Source organism: Amblyomma maculatum, chromosome 5, assembly GCF_055883805.1.
Source record: "Amblyomma maculatum isolate TAMU_Amacu chromosome 5, ASM5588380v1, whole genome shotgun sequence".
Classification (NCBI taxonomy): domain Eukaryota; kingdom Metazoa; phylum Arthropoda; class Arachnida; order Ixodida; family Ixodidae; genus Amblyomma; species Amblyomma maculatum.
The window spans coordinates 80,795,914-80,815,265 of NC_139348.1; the positions used below are offsets into that span (position 1 = coordinate 80,795,914).

The window sequence follows — 19,352 nt, forward strand, 5'->3', positions numbered from 1 at the left end:
GCGCCTTTTTTTTTAATGTCAATCAATTTTAAACGCCGCTGATGCCTAATGTAGTGTGTCTATTTCTATATTCTTTGTGGTGCAGCGTTCGAGCCACCGCCAAATGAAAGGCGCCGCACGGATGACTGGATCGAACGGCCGGCCGTGTCAGCTTTGGATATGCGTGTTGTTGTTGACAACTTCATTTTTCCATCAACGTAGGAGGCCCCCTACTCCCCGTCCCCGGCACGCAGGCCGGGCCCATCCGAAGATAAACCAATCCTCGGAGTCCTCCGAATTATCATTTATTATGATAATGACATTATATATTTTGGACTTGCTCTGCACGCAGTGCATTTGAATCATAACAACAAATTTGTTGATGGAACACGTTCTCTTAGCCTACACGATACTGAAAATAAATATTTCCGGGTTCTCTAAAAGCCTGTTTCAAAAGAAACTTGATGCCTTCTTTGACTGAAGATTCTAAGAAAGGTGTAGTGCACGACTTCTATTTTGACAAAAAGTAAATAAGGAGCTGCACGGCATTTCTATTTTGACGGCAGGTAATTGGCACAAATATAGCGCAGAGTTAAGAAGATGTTTTATCTTCATGTAGACCGCGAAGGGAAACTCCTTGAAGGATTTCTGTCAAGGAGCAGAAACGAAGGTTCATACGCTTCAAACGGTAGCATCTAAATTATCCTTGGCATGTTTACGCGCTAGGTCTACATTTCAGAGAGTAAAGAGTTTTTAATTTTTCTTTTCAGCAACACTTATCAACGCATCCCTCGACTGGAGTCTTGACCCTTGTGAGAATTTTTACTTCTTTGTTTGTGGTGGGTGGAATAAAACTGCAAATATCCAGTCCATCTGGCAGCGTTACGGAATTCCGCAGGAGCTCGCGCAAGGTCTACCTGAAAGAATGAAACGTGAGCCATATTTCTATCCCATTTTTGTGCTGATGACTGAATCCCTTTAACTTCGGGTGCACTTATAGAACTATAGAATTATAGCTTGACGTGATAATAACTTTTTCTAGTAAACCTTTCTGATAATTGAGGGAGAGGAAGACGAAGAAGTCAGGGAGCTGTCAGGCTGCCTGCTCGTCTCTGCGAAATCTGTTTGATTTTCCATTTAATACTCGATATATATATCCCAAATAGCCTATATTGCAAGATCCTGACATGTTATCAGTGGCGGGTGCGGTTCCACTGGTGCCGCACCCTGGATCATCACCTGAGTGTTCTTCTGGAATCGCGTCAGGCCTACCTCAGCAGACTGTGCCAGCTCTGCAATCATCACCCGTCATCCCAACCTGTGTATCATGCGGTCACCTGTCATCACCAGGTACTTCAGGACTCTCACCCTCTGATGCTCATCTACAACACGCATCTGGTCCTTCCACCGCAAGCTGGGATCGGCTGATGCCTACAGGTCAGGATGATTTTCCTGATAGCTCAGATACTTCGTCTGCCATTACCTGTATAGATGCTGCGGCGAAGTCTGCTCAAGAGCCAGACAAATTTATTCAAGTGCCATCGAAGCGTCGCCGCAGCTCGAGGCGGTCGAATTTCAGTGTCGACGCAACTAACGCTTCTAAAGCGCCCAAGTGCAACCTCACAGTAATCATAAAACCAGTAGATACCGGATATCGTATTACTCGCTTTAATCCGCTGGCAATGAGGCAAGCATTTGAATCTCTGGGTCCAGATGCCGTCCTTCAAGTTCGCCCCAACGAGCGGCTTAATCTTCTGGCAGTTGACACCCGAACCGCGGTCGCTACTGAACGCCTTTTACAAATACAATCAATAGCAGGAATTGCAGTGCAAGCATACGAGCCCCGACCAAACAACTGTGGCGTAGGAGTATTCAAGGGTGTGCCCCTGGATCTTTCTCAAGAAGATATCTACTCGGCACTATTACAGAGAGTTCCAATAAAATCGGTGCGCCGTCTGGGAAATTCCGAAAATATCCGCATTGTATTTGTGACAGAATCTGCGCCAGAATACGTTATTCTTGGATATACAAGATACCGTGTGCATGAATACATCCAAAAACCACGACAATGTGGTAGATGTCAGCGCTTCGGCCATGTGACTACAGCTTGCCGACTAGCCTTGCGCTGCCCACGCTGTGGGGGAAATCATGACCGTACCACGTGCCCAAGTGACATCCCCATTTGTCCCAACTGCGGAAAGCAGCATGAGGCAACGTTTTCCAGCTGCACTGCCTACCAAAAGGAGAAACTAATCTATAAGTACAAGATATCCAACAATACCGACTACAAGTCAGCAAAAGCTGCTTTAATTGACCAAAATCAAATCAGGAGTAGTCATCACAGAAAAAAACCATTGACGGGAAAGAAATCACAAGGACAGTCACAGAAAGATGATGCTGGTCATCCGAGAATTGATGACGTGGTTGAATTTCCTCCTCTTCCACAACAATCAGAGGTTCAACAACCATCTGTACCAAGCCCACAAAAAATTACTGTACAGCAGCCTCATTCGAGGAGTGCATCCCGGAACCGCTCATGCGAAACCTCTATTCGCAGAAACTCTGACATTTCTAGTTCCCAACTGTGCTCACTTGTTGAAGCTGTTCGTGCTTTTCTTATACCACTCTCCTCGCCGGTGGCGAAAGCCATCCTTACAATTCTTGATTTCATATCTCCTCTCCTGGCACAATGGCGGTAGCAGACAATCAGTCGTCTGCTCCACCCAGCGTGCAAGCCATCCGAAATAAGGCCACCATCTTTCAATGGAATGCCTGCAGCCTCCGCCCCCGTCTCTCTGACTTTCGACACTTCGTCTTCAAGCATAGTTTCCCTATAATTGCTATATCAGAATCTCGGCTTAATACTACAATCCGTCTCTCAGGCTACACAGTACTGCAATCAACAACTGGTACAGACCTCAGTAAAGTTCTTCTGGCTATCCGGAAAGACGTCAACTTCATCCAGCATCCCATACCAACTGATCCACATAATGAGTACGTTGCAGCCACTTTAAAGTGCATGAACATGCAGTTTACAGTAATTGCTGCCTACATACCACCTCGTGCTAATTTCAATATTGAACGCCTACAAGATATCATGCGAAGTACCCCTGTGCCACACATTATAACGGGAGATTTCAACGCACATCATCCTGCTTGGGGAGGCGTCAGATCGACAGCCAGAGGCCGGCAGCTATTCGACTTCGCACTTTCCAACAATTTATTATTTCTCAACGACGGCCAAGCAACTTACTATCAAGGAGCACGGTCCAGTGCTCTTGACATCTCCATGATCTCTGCTGATCTGTCAGCTTCAACAACCTGGTCTGTGGACATCGAGACTCATGGCAGCGATCACCTACCTACATATATTGATGTTTGTGGCTTTTCTCTCGCCTCTCAGCGGCATAAAGTTCGCTACACGAACTGGGAAGCTTTCGCTGATGCCGTAGAAAAGCAGGATCTGTCGAACTTAAGTTATGACTTCTTCATTGCTGCAGTAGCACATGCTCAAACATTGCACACGAGAGTCCTCCACCTGCCAAAGGTGTACTCAGCTGTTGACGCATAATATGAAAAACTTCGAGCAATACGTCGCAGAGCAGAAAGACGAGCTCGCAAGCTTTCTAGAGACGATATCCGGACTTCTAGGCGAGCACAAAAGCACGTTCAACGCCATTTGGACAAGCTAGAAAGAAGGAAATGGACATCTTTTTGTGCAAAATTAGATCCTAGAAAGCCACTATCTAAAGTGTGGAGTATTGTGCGAAGCTTAAGAAGTCAGCCTTCACAACTACATCCTTTCGAGTGCGTGGCTCTAAATGCCAATACTACTTGTCTTCATGTAGCAGAGACTTTCTGTTCAAAGATGATTGCTCCATTAGCAGCTCCTTCACTGCAAAATGTGCTCCCCACCTTTGTCCCGTCGCCCAACACTTCTTTCCTAGATGAACTGTTCACTATGGAAGAACTTCAAGCTGCGCTATCAGTTACCAACAAAAGATCTAGCCCAGGGCCTGACCATGTTAGCTACACTTCGCTGTCGCGTCTTGGAAGAAAAGCCAAAACTCAGCTGCTTACCATCTATAACAACTCTTGGATAGCTGGCAGCCTTGTCGAGAGCTGGAAGACTGCGCGCGTAATACCCGTTCTTAAACCTGGTAAGCCATCAATTGATCTAAACGCTTATCGTCCTATTGCACTGCTAAGCTGTGTTGGGAAATTGATGGAAAAAATGGTTCATTCACGCCTTACCTGGGACTTGACGAATAGGGGAATTTACCCTCCATCAATGTCTGGCTTCCGAAAAGGCCGAAGCAGTATTGATAATGTTATTGCTCTTGCCAACTGTGTCAGGCGCAGCAAAGCTGAGCGGTCTCTAATTATTGCTGTTTTTCTTGACGTTAAAGGAGCATTTGATAATGTCACGCACGAGGCGATTCATTCAGCCTTGCGTTCAATTGGCATTGCTGGACGAATGTATAACTGGCTTTCTGACTATCTTCGGGATAGGACCATTTACATGTCAACGGATCAAGGTGACACGTCCTTACATCATGTGTCTCGTGGCGTTCCTCAGGGAGGGATTTTAAGTCCAACCCTCTTCAATATATCTCTTCTTGGTTTGGACAGGTCCTTGCCACCTACTGTTCAAATCTCCCTCTACGCAGATGACATCTGCATATGGTGCTCCGGAAGAAACAGGCGCATTGTGCATGCTCAGCTACAAAAAGCAATAGTTGGCATTGCATTATTTTTAAACAAGCGAGGTCTTGTTATATCTCCAGAAAAGTGCGCAGCAATTTCATTTTCACGACGTGATCTCTCCCGTTATGTACTGAAAGTTGCTGGCACTCCTATACCGCATGTCACCCATCAAAAATTTCTAGGTGTGACCTTTGATAGGTCCCTTTCATGGTCACCACACGTTCAACAACTTGAGACCAAACTCTCTTCATACGTATCTATATTCCGTATGCTCTCAACGACCAGAAGAGGCTGCTCTACCGATTCCTTATTACGGCTTTATGGAGCACTTTGTGAAGGTCTTCTGCGTTATAGCCTCCCTGTTCTTCAAGGCCTCTCGCAGTCAAGCATTAAACTACTTGAAGCCATGCAGGCCAAAGCTTTGAGAGTGTGCCTTGGTCTTCCAAAAAACACTTCCACAGTGGGCACTCTGGCGGAGAGCAGACGTCTATCTGTAACCGTGCAGATACCGCAGGAGCTGCTTCGCGCCCAGCTGCGCTTTGCACGTGAACCTACCCACCTGTTTTCAGAGCAAAGCATGACATCACTCTCCAATCTACTGCCTGCGCAATATCAACGTGCAGTACTGTCATCTTTCCCACCATGGAGGTTTGCTTCATGGCAAATTTCGACAACTATACCTGGCATCAAAAGAAAAGCCCACACCCCAGGACCCGCACTTAAATACTTCGCCCTTGAGCACATCTGTGCACGCTACAGTCATCATTGCCACATCTATACTGATGGCTCTGTCACAGCTATTTCTTCATCCATCGACGTGTGGATACCATCAATGCACACCACAATCTCGGCAACACTCAGTCATCGCACTTCAGCTGTGGCTACTGAGTTAACAGCTCTGAGAGAAGCAATTATATATATTCTACAACAACGCCCTGCAGCATGGGTTATCTTCAGCGATTGTCGCGCTGCACTACAATTGCTTAAATCATCAAGAATTCAGGAAGAGCTCGTCATTGACATAAATAAGCTACACACAGAGGCCTATGACCTGAGTCACAGCATTGTGCTACAGTGGTTACCTGCTCACTGCGGCATCGCGGGCAACGACCTCGCAGACGCCGCTGCAAAAGAACTAAAAGATTCCACAAGGACAATTTCAATACCGTTCTCACGAAGAGATGCAGCAAGACTTGTAGCAACTGAATCGTGGCGATTGCAACGCTCTCTGTGGTGTGACCCGAACCATCAATATCGACCTCTACACCGAATAGATCCCACTTGCGTCTTTCGAATTCCTCACAATTTGAACAGGTGGCATCGAAACTGTCTACACAGAATCCGCTTAAATGTGTCATACACAAACTACTTCCTACATAAAATAGGCATAGCGAGCAGGCCTCTGTGCTCTACATGTGATGTGTGTGAAAATTTTGAACATTTGGTAACCTCCTGTCAACGGTTTACTGCACATCGCAGGACACTGCGCAGTAATTTAAGCTTACCTAAAGAAACAGCCTTGCGCCTTGAACATGTCCTGGGTCCTTGGTGCGACGGATCGTCTGCTGCGCGAGCTACCAAGGCCTTACTAACTTTTCTGAAGGACACAGGGTTGATTAATACCCTTTAAAACTCATCTGTGTGTGATTATGTGCGTATGAAAGTTAACTTTTCTTAAGGACACAGGGTTGATCAATACCCTTTAAAACTCATCTGTGTGTGCTTATGTGCGCGTGAAAGTGTGCGACACCGATTCTCTTTTTTTTCTCATTTATTTCCCCTTCCCCTCCCACAATCTGTCACCCTCAACCCTCAACCCTCATCAGGAGTAGCATGCTAGGCTTACCACCAGGCAGACATCTCCTGTTGCCATTAAAATATCTCTCTCTCTCTCTTTCTGATAATTGTGGAAGGGTGCGCGCCACAGATGGGAAAATAAATCTGCTTTTGACAAAAGTCAACTTCCCAGCAGCAGCATAGACATTTAGCCTTCTTTCTCACATTCCCAATTTGAGGATGATAATTTACTATAGAGGGTCAGCAGCGACAAATCTTGCTCCACTTACAAATAGCCTTGTAGAGAAGCTCTTGCCGTCACAAACAATACTGTCTTGAAACACAAATCGTTTGTGCTTTAAAAATCACGGTATTTCAAAGATATGGCTTGGTGATACCTCAGCAAATGCTTGCATCTTAACATTTGTTGCAAGGCACAAATTATATGCTTGTGACTAATGAACAAGGACTTCATGTTATCTGCGGTCAAGGAGGAAGATCAGTTCGCGAATTTGAATTAGGCCCATGGCAGCCGTGTTCCATTTGAATCGACTATCAAAAACACCTGAATGCCGTGCGATATGACGGTACATCAAACACCAGGTTCTAGCATCGTCTGCGTTATGACTACAGCCTGCCCGTGGCCAATATTAGTTGAGGAATTCGTTGGTTGTGTTCAGATAAGAACGGCAATCGAGGCCACATGACAATTTGTTTGTTTTCAATAAAATGTGTAAATGAGGTGTGCTTTTATTATACGACGTAGTTTCATCTGAAAAAATCTGAGATCGCAAGAGATGGAAAATATTGTTGGCATTTCAGAAACGTTCCACGTTTGGAGACCTGCTTCCTGCACACTAAAGTTTTTGTCATCCATTATGTTTTCCAAAAAAAAATCTATGCTACTTTTACTTTTAAAGAAACTGTTAGAAACATTTTTTATTTCGGCAATTGAATTTGGAAAAAATCGCCAACTTTATCTCAGAAGTAACGCGCGCCAAAAATGTCCAAACTCATGTACACATTCTGCCATTATGGCTTCAGTTGCTTGCTCTAAAAGTTTTCTTCTTTAATATTCAAGTTATGTAACGAAATTGAGACTGTATTTCGATTGCTAGACTTAGGTGTTTTACCCACAACTTATCAAAATCCTCAGAAATTCGAAAACATTAAAAAAAGAACAAATTTGATTATATTTAAAGAAAAACGCCATCTTTGATTTTTCTTAAAATTCCTCTCAAGCATCATCAGTACCTCAGAAATCTTACGGACAAAAAAATATAGCGTAATGTTGTTCATCATCATCATCATCATCTGCCTGATTATACCCACTGCAGGGCGAAGGCCTCTCCCATATCTCTCCACTTAACCCGGTTCTGTGCTAGCTGCATCCACTTGACCCCTACGAACTTCTTAATCTCATCCGCCCACCTAACTTTCTGCCGCCCCCTGCTACGCTTTCCTTCCCTTGGAATCCAGTTTGTTACCCTCAGCGACCATCGGTTATCCTCTCTTCGCACTACATGTCCTGCCCATGTCCATTTCTTCTTCTTAATTTCCACTAGAATGTCGTTAACTTGAGTTATTTCTCTGACCCACTCTGCACGCTTTCTATCTCTTAATGTTACCCCTACCATTTTTCGTTCCATAGCCCTCTGGGTTGTCCTCAACTTAAGTAGAACTCTCTTGGTTAGCCTCCACGTTTCAGCCCCATAGGTGAGTACAGGCAAGATGCAACTGTTGTATACTTTCCTCTTGAGGGATACCGGTAAGCTGCTAGTCATAATCTGCGAGTGCTTGCCAAATGCGCTCCATCCCAATCTTATTCTTCTTGTTATTTCCTTTTCATGGTCCGGATCTGCGGTTACTACCTGTCCTAAGTAGATATATTCGCCTACTACTTCCAGTATTTCGCTACCTAATGTAAACTCCTGTTCCTTCCCGAGGCTGTTGAACATTACCTTAGTCTTCTGCATATTGATTTTCAAGCCTACCTTTCTACTTTTCCTGTCTAGGTCATCAATCATTATTTGCAGTTCATCTCCCGAGTTGCTTAGCAAGGCAATGTCATCAGCAAATCGCAGATTACTGAGGTATTCTCCATCTAGCCTTATCCCTAACTGCTCCCATTCCAAGTCTCTGAATACTTCCTCTAAATGTTGTTCAAAAGTATATATATATATATAAATCTGAACGCTCCTGTTGTCAATTGACGATATTCACCCTTACTTTATGCATGACACAATTTTGCACAATAAACTTTTTTTATGTATCCAGAATTTGACCTCTATTCGAAAAAAATGGAAGTTCTAGAGTATTTTGTTCTTTCCCTATACTGTTTTGAAACCGGCCAAAATGAAACAAAAAGAATATCAAATCATGGACAATTTTCATTTAAATATAAAAACGAACCCTAGCATTGATATTTAACGAAGTCTCCATAAAACAATTTTAAGTAGTTTTTAAGTATCAAGCACCAAGAAGTATTGCAATATACAATACAAAAATACAAAACATATAAAATGTATGCATGTTTTTATTCTATAAAAGTGCTTAGGGCTTCCCCATAAGATGTAGGCGTCAAAATCTGGGCTTGGTGTTTGCTGAATTTAGTTACATTATAGCTGATGTAATATCGAGAGCATTATCAAGGTGTATAAAGTCTTTTTATGCTTGTTGGCAGTGTATAAGATGGTTTAAAATGGAATAATTTCTCTATTTCTGGCAATTTCATGGCAGGAGGCAACGAATTGTTGATCGTTTTTTCTAACCTGTAATTTTCTTTTATTGTGTGGTGCAATGGCATTCAATCCACTTTTTAAGTATAATATTTCATTTCTCAGCTATCATAAAAATTAATGCAGCTCTAATTTTGATGAACATTTTGTTAAGTGAATTTAATATAAGCAAAGCCCATTGAGGTGTCCTAGTTTTAGTGGAATTTATATTTCCTTGGGGCGGCAGCATAAATTAGCCAAGATGACGGGTATTCATGTCGACAGAGCTTACCGGAGAGAAAAAAAGGCGAGCCAACGCAGAGCGACCACCCTGTCCACCTAAACTGCAAAACTTAGCCTGTAGTTCAAGCAGACGGCGGGTTAGTTCCGTGTTGGCTCGCGTTTTCTCTAGACTAGATAGCTCTGTATTGGTATCATCATCATCAGCAGCAGCATCATCAGCCAGAGTATATACCCCCTGCAAGGGCGAAGGCCTCTCCTATTTTCTTCCAATTAACCCGGTCCTGTGTTAGCTACATCCACCCGACCATTTAGCGTTAGTTGCAGTTGGTCCCCTAAGTTAATTAACAAGGAAATGCCATCAGCGATTCGCAGATTACTAAGTTATTCTCAGTCGATCCTGATGCCTAACAGCTCCCATTTCCTACCTGTAAATACACTCTAAGCAAGCTGTAAATTGCACTGGGGGGAGTGTGTCCCCTTGCCTACGCCTTTCTTAATTGTAATTTTATAACTTTATTTTGCTGAGCTATTGTCGCTACGCAGCCACTATAGACGTGTTCCAGTACTTTCCCATACGGCTCACCTACACCCTGATCTCGCAATGCTTGCATGACCGCTGAGGTTTCGATCGAATCAAATGCTTCCTCGTAGTCAATCGATGCTAAGTAGAGGGGCTGGTTATATTCCGAGAACTTTTTTATTACCTGGTGTATAGTGTTTATAGGTTTATATTACCCTTTCGGAAATCCTGCTTGATGCTTTCGTTGATTAAAGTCTGAGGTTATCCTGATCCTATTAGCGATTCAGTTCATTTCAGTTCAGTTCAGTCGTTCAGTCGTGTCCGACTCCTCGCGACACTATAGACCATATCACGCCATGCTTTTCGGTCTCTCAATATCTTCCTAACATCACATAACTTCATCTGCAGCGCCTCAAGGATGCCATCTAACCATCGCGTTCGCTGCCTATCCCTTATCCGGTGACCCTCAACCTTCCCCAACATCAAATCTTTCTCCAGTGACTCCTCTCTTCTCATCAGATGACCAAAGTAGCTGAGCTTTAACTTTAGTATTTGACCCCCCAATGAGCAGTCAGGGTTTATCGTCGACAATATCGACTGATTTGATCTTCTGGCAGTCCAAAGAACTCTCAAGAGTCTCCGCCAGCACCAAAATTCAAACGCGTCAATTCTTCGGCGGTCAGCCTTCTTCACAGTCCAACTCTCGCATCCATTCATCACAACTGGAAATACCATAGCACGAGTTGTACGGATCTTGGTTGGCAGTATAATATCTCTGCTTCTTACTAGGCGGTCAAGGCTAACCATTGCTCTGTTTCCCAGAAGCAGGCGTCTCCTAATTTCATGGCTGCAGTCTCCTTCCGAGGTAATCTTGGAGCCCAAGAAGAGAAAATCTGTCGCAGCTTCCACTTCTTGTCCCTTGATGCTCCAGGACTTGACAGGGCAAGAAGCCATGATCTTTGTCTTTTTCATGTTCAGTTTAAACCCAAACGTCTCACTCTCTTCTTGTACACGCATCAGAAGTCTTTTGAGTACCACTTCACTTTCTGCCATTAAAGAGGTATTATCCGCATATCTAAGGTTGTTGATACGCTTTCAAGCAATCTTCACTCCCCCTGAACGCTCGCCCAGACCACCCTTTTTCATGATGCACTAAGCATATAGGTTAAATAGGCAGGGCGACAGTATGCAGCCTTGTCTCATTCCTTTCTCAATCGGAAACCGATCAGTAAGACCATGCCCAGTTCTGACTGTGGCCTCTTGGCCGTCATACAGGTTCCTGAGGCGAAAGATAAGGTGAATTGGAACTCCCATCTCTTGGAGAGTTTGCCACAATCGGCTCTGATTTACGCAGTAAAACGCTTTCGCATAATGTAGAAAGAAGAAGTAGATGGGTTTCTGCAACTCTCTTGCTTCTTCCATGATCCGGTGAAGGTTGGTAATCTGGTTTCAAGTTCCTCTGCCCTTGCGATTTGCGAAACTCAGCTTGCATGTCCGGAAGCTCCCGATCCACATACTGCTTCAGCCTAACCTTGGAGGATTTTCAACATCACCTTGCTAGCATGAGCAATAAGCGCGATCGTGCGGTAGTTCGAACAATCTTTGGCACTGCCTTTCTTTGAAATGGGGATGTAAACTGACCTCCTCCAATCATGTGGCCACTGCACGGTTGTCCACATTTGCTGACATAATGTATACAGAACATTAACAGCGTCATGGCTGAGGTTTTGAAGCAACTCAGCTGGAATGCCATCAATTCCGCCAGCTTTGCTCTTAGCAAGGCTGGCTAAGGCCCATTCAACTTCACTCTTCAAGATGCCCGGCTCGAGATCAGTAGTCACAACAGTCTTATGTTGGGTTTGCACATCCGGGTCCTTCTTGTACAGTTCTGTGTATTCCTGCTACCTATTCTATATCTGCGAGGCTTCAGTGAGGTCCCTGCCTCTTTTGTCCTTTATCACGCCCAGCTTAGCACAGAAGCTTCCTTTGATATCTTTGATTGTCTTATACAGAGCTCTTGTGTTCCTCAATTGGCTGTCGTCCTCAACTGCTTGGCACTGTATGTTCAGGAAGGCATTCTTATCTCTCATTGCTATTTTATGAAACTCCGCATTGAGTTCCGCATTGGGGAACTGGCTGCCTTACGTGCAGCTATTGAATACCTCGGCCAGGAACTTCCAGGTGTCTGGTCCATTTTTACGGACTCGAAAGCAGCGCTTCAACGCGTTCAAGCTGCGCTACGTCGTGGATCACATGAACAACTAACTGCAGAGATCCGCGTGCTATACCACGACGCTACATCAAAAGGTCATGATATAATTTTCCAGTGGCTACCTGGACATTGCGGTATTGAGGGAAACCACCAGGCAGACCAAGTTGCCCGTTCTGCACACAACGACGGAGCTACAGTGAACATTCCTATATCTAGAGTTGACGCAGCTTGTCGACTTCGTTTCTTAGCGGCGGAGCTAACGCTTTCAGCCTGGAACAAAGGAGAATATTCCAGTCGACGCCTCAGGGAACTAGACCCTGGGCTGCGCCTTCGTGGTCCCACTAACAAAGGGCGGCGTGAAACAACACTGATGTGCCGTATGTGGCTCGGTGTTGCATTCACCAAAAAATACGCTTATGTGATGAGAATGGCGGATAGCCCTAACTGTGAAAGATGCGGCTGCGAAGAGACCACACAGCATCTCCTTTGCGAGTGCCCTGCTTTTTCAAGCGAAAGATATGCGCTGCGTTCGGCTCTGGACCATCTTGACAGCCGTCCTTTCACAGAGAAGAAAATCCTCGGCCCATGGCCACAGAAGGCGTCTAACGGCAAAGCCTTCAAAGCACTTATGTGTTTTATGAGAGACACAAACTTGATTGAGAAACTGTGACTGTGCTCCTCGCCGCCTTACCTTTCCTATCATTCTCATCTATCTTTCTCCTTTACACTCTTCATTCCCCTTCCCCAGTGCAGGGTAGCAAACCGGAAGCTTTCCTGGTTAACCTCTTTGCCTTCTCTCTCTTTCTCTCTCTCTCTCTCTCTCTCTCACTCCGCATTGAGAACCTTGTATCTCTCTCTTTCCGCCATTACTTTTGCCATCCTCCTTTCCTCAGCTATTTGCAAAGCCTCTTAAGATAACCAGTTTGCTTTCTTGCAATTTTACTTTGAAACTACCTTAGTAGCCACTTCTTGTATATATCAGGAACATCAGTCCACATCTCTTCAGGCTCTCTGTCTTCTAGATCTAATTCTTGAAATGGATTCCTCGCTTCCACAGCATATTCTGATGGAATTGGATCCAGATCACACCTTAAAGGCTTTCTAGTTTTCTGAGTTTTCCACAATTGAAGATAAATTTGGCAACAAGAAGCTGTTGATCAGTGCCACAATGGGCCTCAGGCCTTGTTTTTACTGCTTGTATAGCTCTTCTCCATCTCTGCCGGCAAAGAATATAATCAATCTGATTCCAGTACAGACCGTCCGGTGAATTCCATGTGTACAGGCTCCTCTTGTGCTCTTGAAAGTGAGTATTCGCTACGGTCAGGTTGTTTTCTTGACAAAACTCTACTAGCCTCTGCCCAGCTTCATTTGGCTCACCAAGACCGAACTTACCTGCAATTCCGGATATTTCTTCACTCCATACCTTAGCATTCCATTCTCCTATGAGTAAAAGGACGTCTGATGATGGAGTGCAGTCTAAAAGGCATTGCAGGTCAGCATAAAATCTCTCTACGTCAGCTTCTTCAGCTGTAGTGGTTGATGCATAGACTTGGATAACTGTTATGTTGAAAGCGTGACCTTCGATCTGAAGTGAAATCATTCAGTCGCTTTTGGGGTTGTACCCTAGCACTGCTTTGGCCATTCTTCTGTTTACTATGAGAGCGACCCCAATCCTTCTCCTGGATTCGTGCCCCCAATAAAAGACATAATGGTCGCCGGAATTACCTTGGTAAATACCTTGTATGTAACTGATAGTAAGCTGCATGGTCTGTATTTTTTTGAAGTCTTTATCGTCGCATTTCTTATGAAATAAGATAATTTTAGCGTTCGTCCATGATTCCGGTATTTTCAATGTCTTCAGGCATTGCGAATAAACGGTGTCCAGTTTTTCTAGCACGATATTCCCTCCGGCCTTCAACAAATCTGTGCCTACCTGATCCTCGCCAGCTGCTTTCCCCCTCTACATGTATTCTAATGCTTTCTTAACCACGTCCTTCGTTAGTAGCGCAACCATTCGTGACGAAAATAAAGGTTGCACCTTTATCTGTCACAAATCACAACTGCGCTGCAAGAACCACCGTGGATGCTACGTCCCCTACTTGCGCCGGGTATACATACAAGCGGCGCCGACAGCTGCCGGCTGCGACGCTTCCCGCTCAATGTGCAAGCACTCTGTGATGTAAGCAGTAGTCGATTTTGGGTCCCTACTGCCAAAAATATATTCGATGGCCAAATGCAACCGCGCATGCAAGCACATGAGCGCTCCGTAATCACTGAACCCAAACTTCGCGTACTTGCGCTAGGCCTACTCGTCGCTGAACGAGCGGGTAGTTCGGCGCCGACTAACATTTCTGGCCAAGGTCATTGCTGATGGCACGGGGAAACATATAGAGTTTAGCTTCTTGTTTTCTCTTTTCTAAGAAGGTTAGGCTACAGAAAAGCGCAGCTGTTCCGGCCGTTCACTCATATCGGGTGTAATTTCTCGCTCGGCCTCCGCTCCAACCAAAATAGATCCGACGGCCATCCGCTGATCAGTTCCGTCGGCGTCGCGGGCCGAAACCTCACAGTACGGTAATAAGCGACCGTTGGCCGTGTTGGCGTCGTAGCCGGTTTTATGCGAGATGTCAGTACGTCAATAGGCTAACGAACCTATGCCTGTGCAGCCCAGACTGTGACTAAGCCAATTATGCTGAGTCATGCTTACTCTATGTCGCTTTCGTGCGGTAACATCCTCATCGAGCACTTCTGCATAAGGGAGAACCACTGTGTCAATTGTCTAAAACTATTAAAAATAAACAGACGTGTCCTTTGATACTGCAACCTGCATTGCAGACGACGCTCCTCCGCGTATCCTCCGTGACATCACACGAGCGAGTTAGCCCGAGCTCTCTACTTCCGGGTAACTGTGGAGCCGCCCGACTGCCGGAACATGGACAAAGCGTCTGCTAAATTATACGGAGATTCTTCAAAATTACAGGTTGAGCAGAAGCCTGATGCCACCAGCTGATAAAAGTCTAAACAATAGGGAGGCAGTCGCATGGGGGCGCCTGCAAGCTGGAAACTTTGTAAACCTGGTCTGGGCATATTATGTCGAGATGGACGATAAAAAAAAAACGATAAATGCAAGCACTGTGGAGAGAGAGGGACCCTCGACCATATAATCTGGGATTGCGCTAGCTCCCCAAGGGCTAAAATAAATATAAATTGTAGAGAAGCCTGGGAAGCTCTGCTGCGGAGCGAGGTCCCTGCTCCACAGCAACAAGCCATCCGCCTGGCGAAGGAAGCCGCAAAGAGCCAGGACCTCTTTGCCTGCTTCTGATCGCGGAGGTCTCGGCTCCCGTCCCTTAGGCCTGCTTGCCGGGGGTGGGGATGGGGGCCTCCTTATTTGGTGGAAAAATAAAGTTGTTATCACATCCCATCTAAATGGCGGTCGCTCTCAGTGGGAGGGGCTTCCCAATTCCGATTTATATATCGCTTTTTTGTGTAATATGCGCGCCGCGCTAGGCACTAAAGCTTTGCGAGTTGAATCACAGACCTGTATATTATTCATAGAAGTATAAACCGACAATACATCAAACGCTCGTCATCACCTCTTTAAGCTGCTACTCTGTTTGCAACCTTAATCATTTTCGTGCTATTGCATTTCGGACACCATGCTGCTAAGAAATGAACTGTATACAGTATTTTCGGCATCATGCCACTGAAATGCGCTATGCAAGCCTCCCTCAACTTTAGGTGTGAGCTATTTCAGCAGTGCCTTTACGACAGTTATCACTTTCGCGTACGATGAAGTGTTCCGCTTTATAATGCCGTCGCGTAGCATTAATTGGAATGTAAACGTGGCTTTTCGGTCTTGGTAATTACCATGAGGTACGCTCATCACAGCGATGTTCAAGATTGGCTGCACGGCTGTCACCCGTTAATAATTAAGGGGGGATTATTAACGATGCGCCCTTAACGGTGCGCACACGCCCAGACACCCTTTGAGTTAATGGGGGTAGCTGTTCCGGTCGCAAAGGAGATGCCCTCGACCTGCGTGGCAAGCTCAGCCGGAATTCAACTACCTTGTAGTGACAGAAGGGGGTGGTCGTTTGGTGCCCAGCGGTCGCCGGTTCAAACCAGAGAAAGGATCGGAGTCAGAAGTAACAAACAAAACACAATTTATGCACAGCAAGAGACGATACAAAGGAATACACAAGATCACTTGAAATACATAGACGAGAGGTTCACAGAATACAAACGCTAAGCATGCAACTACAGAATGATTCAATAATACAGGCTTTACAACAGATCAAACACGAGAGAGTTACATAAACAAACACCAAATTGTTCACCGGGCACTGTTGCAGTCCGACGCCTCAAGAGTCACGATGTGGCCGCCATACGAGACGAGCGCCGCTCCCTTGAAAGTCCGTGGGCTTGCCAGCAGCGGGTGATCCCCGGGAGTCCAGCCGAATCACAGGCGAGCACGTCGCAAAACACTTGACGAACTGACTGACTGACTGCCTGACTGACTCAACAAGCGGCGCGGTCGCTTTAAATAGGGCGCGCCGCGTCTGTTTGTTAACACGCGCCAAAGATAGCGCGCACACACACATAACTTCGCTGGTTATAGCTCCCTCTTCTCCTCCCGTCGAGCCGCGCGTCGTCATTGGCTAGGTCCCATAGAAGATGCTAGAATTTTCTGGCTGATTCCAGTCCGATGAATCACCGTCCTCCCCGGGCAATGGGAAAGAGGGTGACGGCAACGCGTACAAAGCTACGCGCTCTCCCGCGCGGGGAAGGGGGCTTTTCTCTACATGCTTTCCACGCGACGCCGCGCGGGCCTCGCGCCGTGCCGGCTTGATGAAAATGGGCGCCGATTTCGTGACAACGGCACACGCAAAAGTCCTATTATTACTATCTGAACATTGCACAGTACTGCTTTAGCGCAAGAACGTGCGACTTCCAGCACGTGTGCTAAACGCTAGATTCACATACTTATTTGGAATCTAGCTGTGTGGTTGAAGTGTTGCCTCACAAAATAAACAATGTAATAATGCTTTTCAAAGGAGATGTGATAACACCACAAGCTGTCAGCAGCAAGTGGCATCGTCCAGCCGTTTCAGCGAGCACAACTGTATAAACACCACCTAGACTACTACAAGGCCTGTGCAAGCTTATGTGATGTCATCGTAGTGAGATAATACTGAAAGTCGGCTTCATCCTACACGGTTGCGTTTTTTCTAATTCAACGCTGCTCTAGAGCTACCTGTTGAGATTTTTAGTGCTAGCGATGAAGAGGGTTATACTTGTGTTACCTGTGTTATCCTATATTGTCAGTCTTTTAAAGTATATGAGAAGCTTGACACAATCCACCTGGCATTTATTTCAATGACAGAAATGAAATTGCAAGGAAATTTTCGACTTCATTAAGAGTTACTTGAATAAACATTTAGACAGGCATAAAATTCATCTGAAAGCGCATTTATTGTTAGATGGATAGATAAAGCTAAGAATGGTAGGCAGAGATATTACTCAGAACGGTGACCTTGACGACACTCGGTGTAGCTTGTCGTGAATACGAGGTCGTTTTCACGAAGCTTTCACCAAGCTGTAACGCAAACATAAAAAAGATCTGCTTAAGCTGGGAGCAGCGATTGCCATGAGTATATTAACGCAGCGAGCAGCTAACTCGGCTTTAAACCAGTCATTTACTACGGCAAAAACGATCTCGTGGCCACTAGCGAATTAAAATTGTTTTCATAAAAAAATAATTTAAGTTGCAAAACAATTTTGTTCCACGCTCAAAACAGGGCGAATGGTTCTCGATTATTAGTAGCTGTGCTGTCCAAATTGTGTGCTCGATATGGGCATGCCTACGCTTTAAACACTGTGCTAAATCAAATAGTGGTGAATAGCAGCACAAGTATTAGGAAGCAAACAAGAACGCTTTCTCACCGCAGTGCACTTCATCGGTAATAAGTTTTTCCACGGCACAGCCTTTGTACACGTTGCATTATGAGCCGAGTCCGACGGAAGCTTGTACACTTCAGCTTTGGATCCATCGGCATAGTTAGAGCGACAGTTTAGCGCACAACAACACCCAGACGTTGTAGATACCTTGCTCGCAAGCGTCTATACAGCACGGATTAGGAATACAGCAAACACAGGCCGAAAACACGCACACTCAGGCCGAGTCGTTCCAGATCCCCTTGCTTGCGTACGCTTTCACTCGCCGCCGCCGATCTATCCCCAGATCTCACTCTCGTGACGTAGGACTAGTGGAAAGAGGGACTTGCGCTGGCCTTCTCTTAGTCTATGGGGTGTTGACTGTATACGCTTTCAGGGATTGTAACAACGGACAAGCGAGCAAGACTCCAAGCTGGGCTTGTTGGTTCATAGTTACTAAAAAGATTTGCAGCGCTAAAAGATGACACAGTGAAAAAATATGCACAGGACGGCGCTACACTTTCAACAATGCTTTAATTCATGCAAATACACAGAATATATATGCAGCGGGTGATGGAAAATTATCATGAGATGATCTATAATCTTCCATATCTATCTAAAAAAGCAAAAGGTAAAAAGGCAAAGGTTGAAAGTGTAGCGCCGTCCTGTGCATCTTTTTTCTCTGTGTCGTCTTTTAGCGCTGCAAATCTTTTTAGCACAAGCGAGCCTCTCCTTTCCGTGTAATAGCTGAGATCCAGCATGGGGAGTGCATTTTTATTGTTTTTCTTACGATCGACGAAGCGATGATACGTCTATGTTGAAACGTCGAAGTGTTTTCGTTCGATGAGAGGAAATCGATAGTCGGTGCTGTTAGAGCGATACGGGGAACCGATGGAGTGTTATCCTAACCTAATGTCATCTATCGCGCGTAGTCCTATGCTATGTACATAGAATGATGCCTAAAATATTCCCCTAGCATTGATTGTTACTGCAGCTGTATACACAACGATACCGGCCAGACGACTTAAAATGAAAACTCTGCAGGCTTATCGGGTGAAGCTTACTCCATGCCACAGTCCAGAGGAAATTTCCAAACACGACAGTTAGGTGCAAGGTGCGCCACAGCCGGCGTACTGGTGTCAGGGTTTCTGGGTAAAAATGTCTTTATATGGGATTATATGTGAATACTGGCGGGATATGGCCTACAGGTCCATAGAAGTATTATTATTTGATATGGTTTGATTGTCGGGTAAGATCGAGCATGACG

At 45.3% G+C, this 19,352-nt stretch overlaps 1 protein-coding gene across 5 annotated transcripts in view; it reads left to right on the top strand.

The window, feature by feature from the left end:
* LOC146188585 (membrane metallo-endopeptidase-like 1) overlaps positions 1-19,352 on the top strand; it is a 158,133-nt gene that overhangs the window by 12,200 nt on the left and 126,581 nt on the right. For all 5 annotated transcript variants that reach the window (XR_014707559.1, XR_014707560.1, XR_014707558.1 and 2 more), the window contains one exon: positions 750-911. Coding sequence is in view for 1 of the 5 variants with exons in the window: in XM_084603858.1 (XP_084459984.1) it covers positions 750-911 (162 nt within the window). In the remaining 4 variants the exon portion in view is untranslated. The remainder of the gene's footprint in view (positions 1-749; positions 912-19,352) is intronic.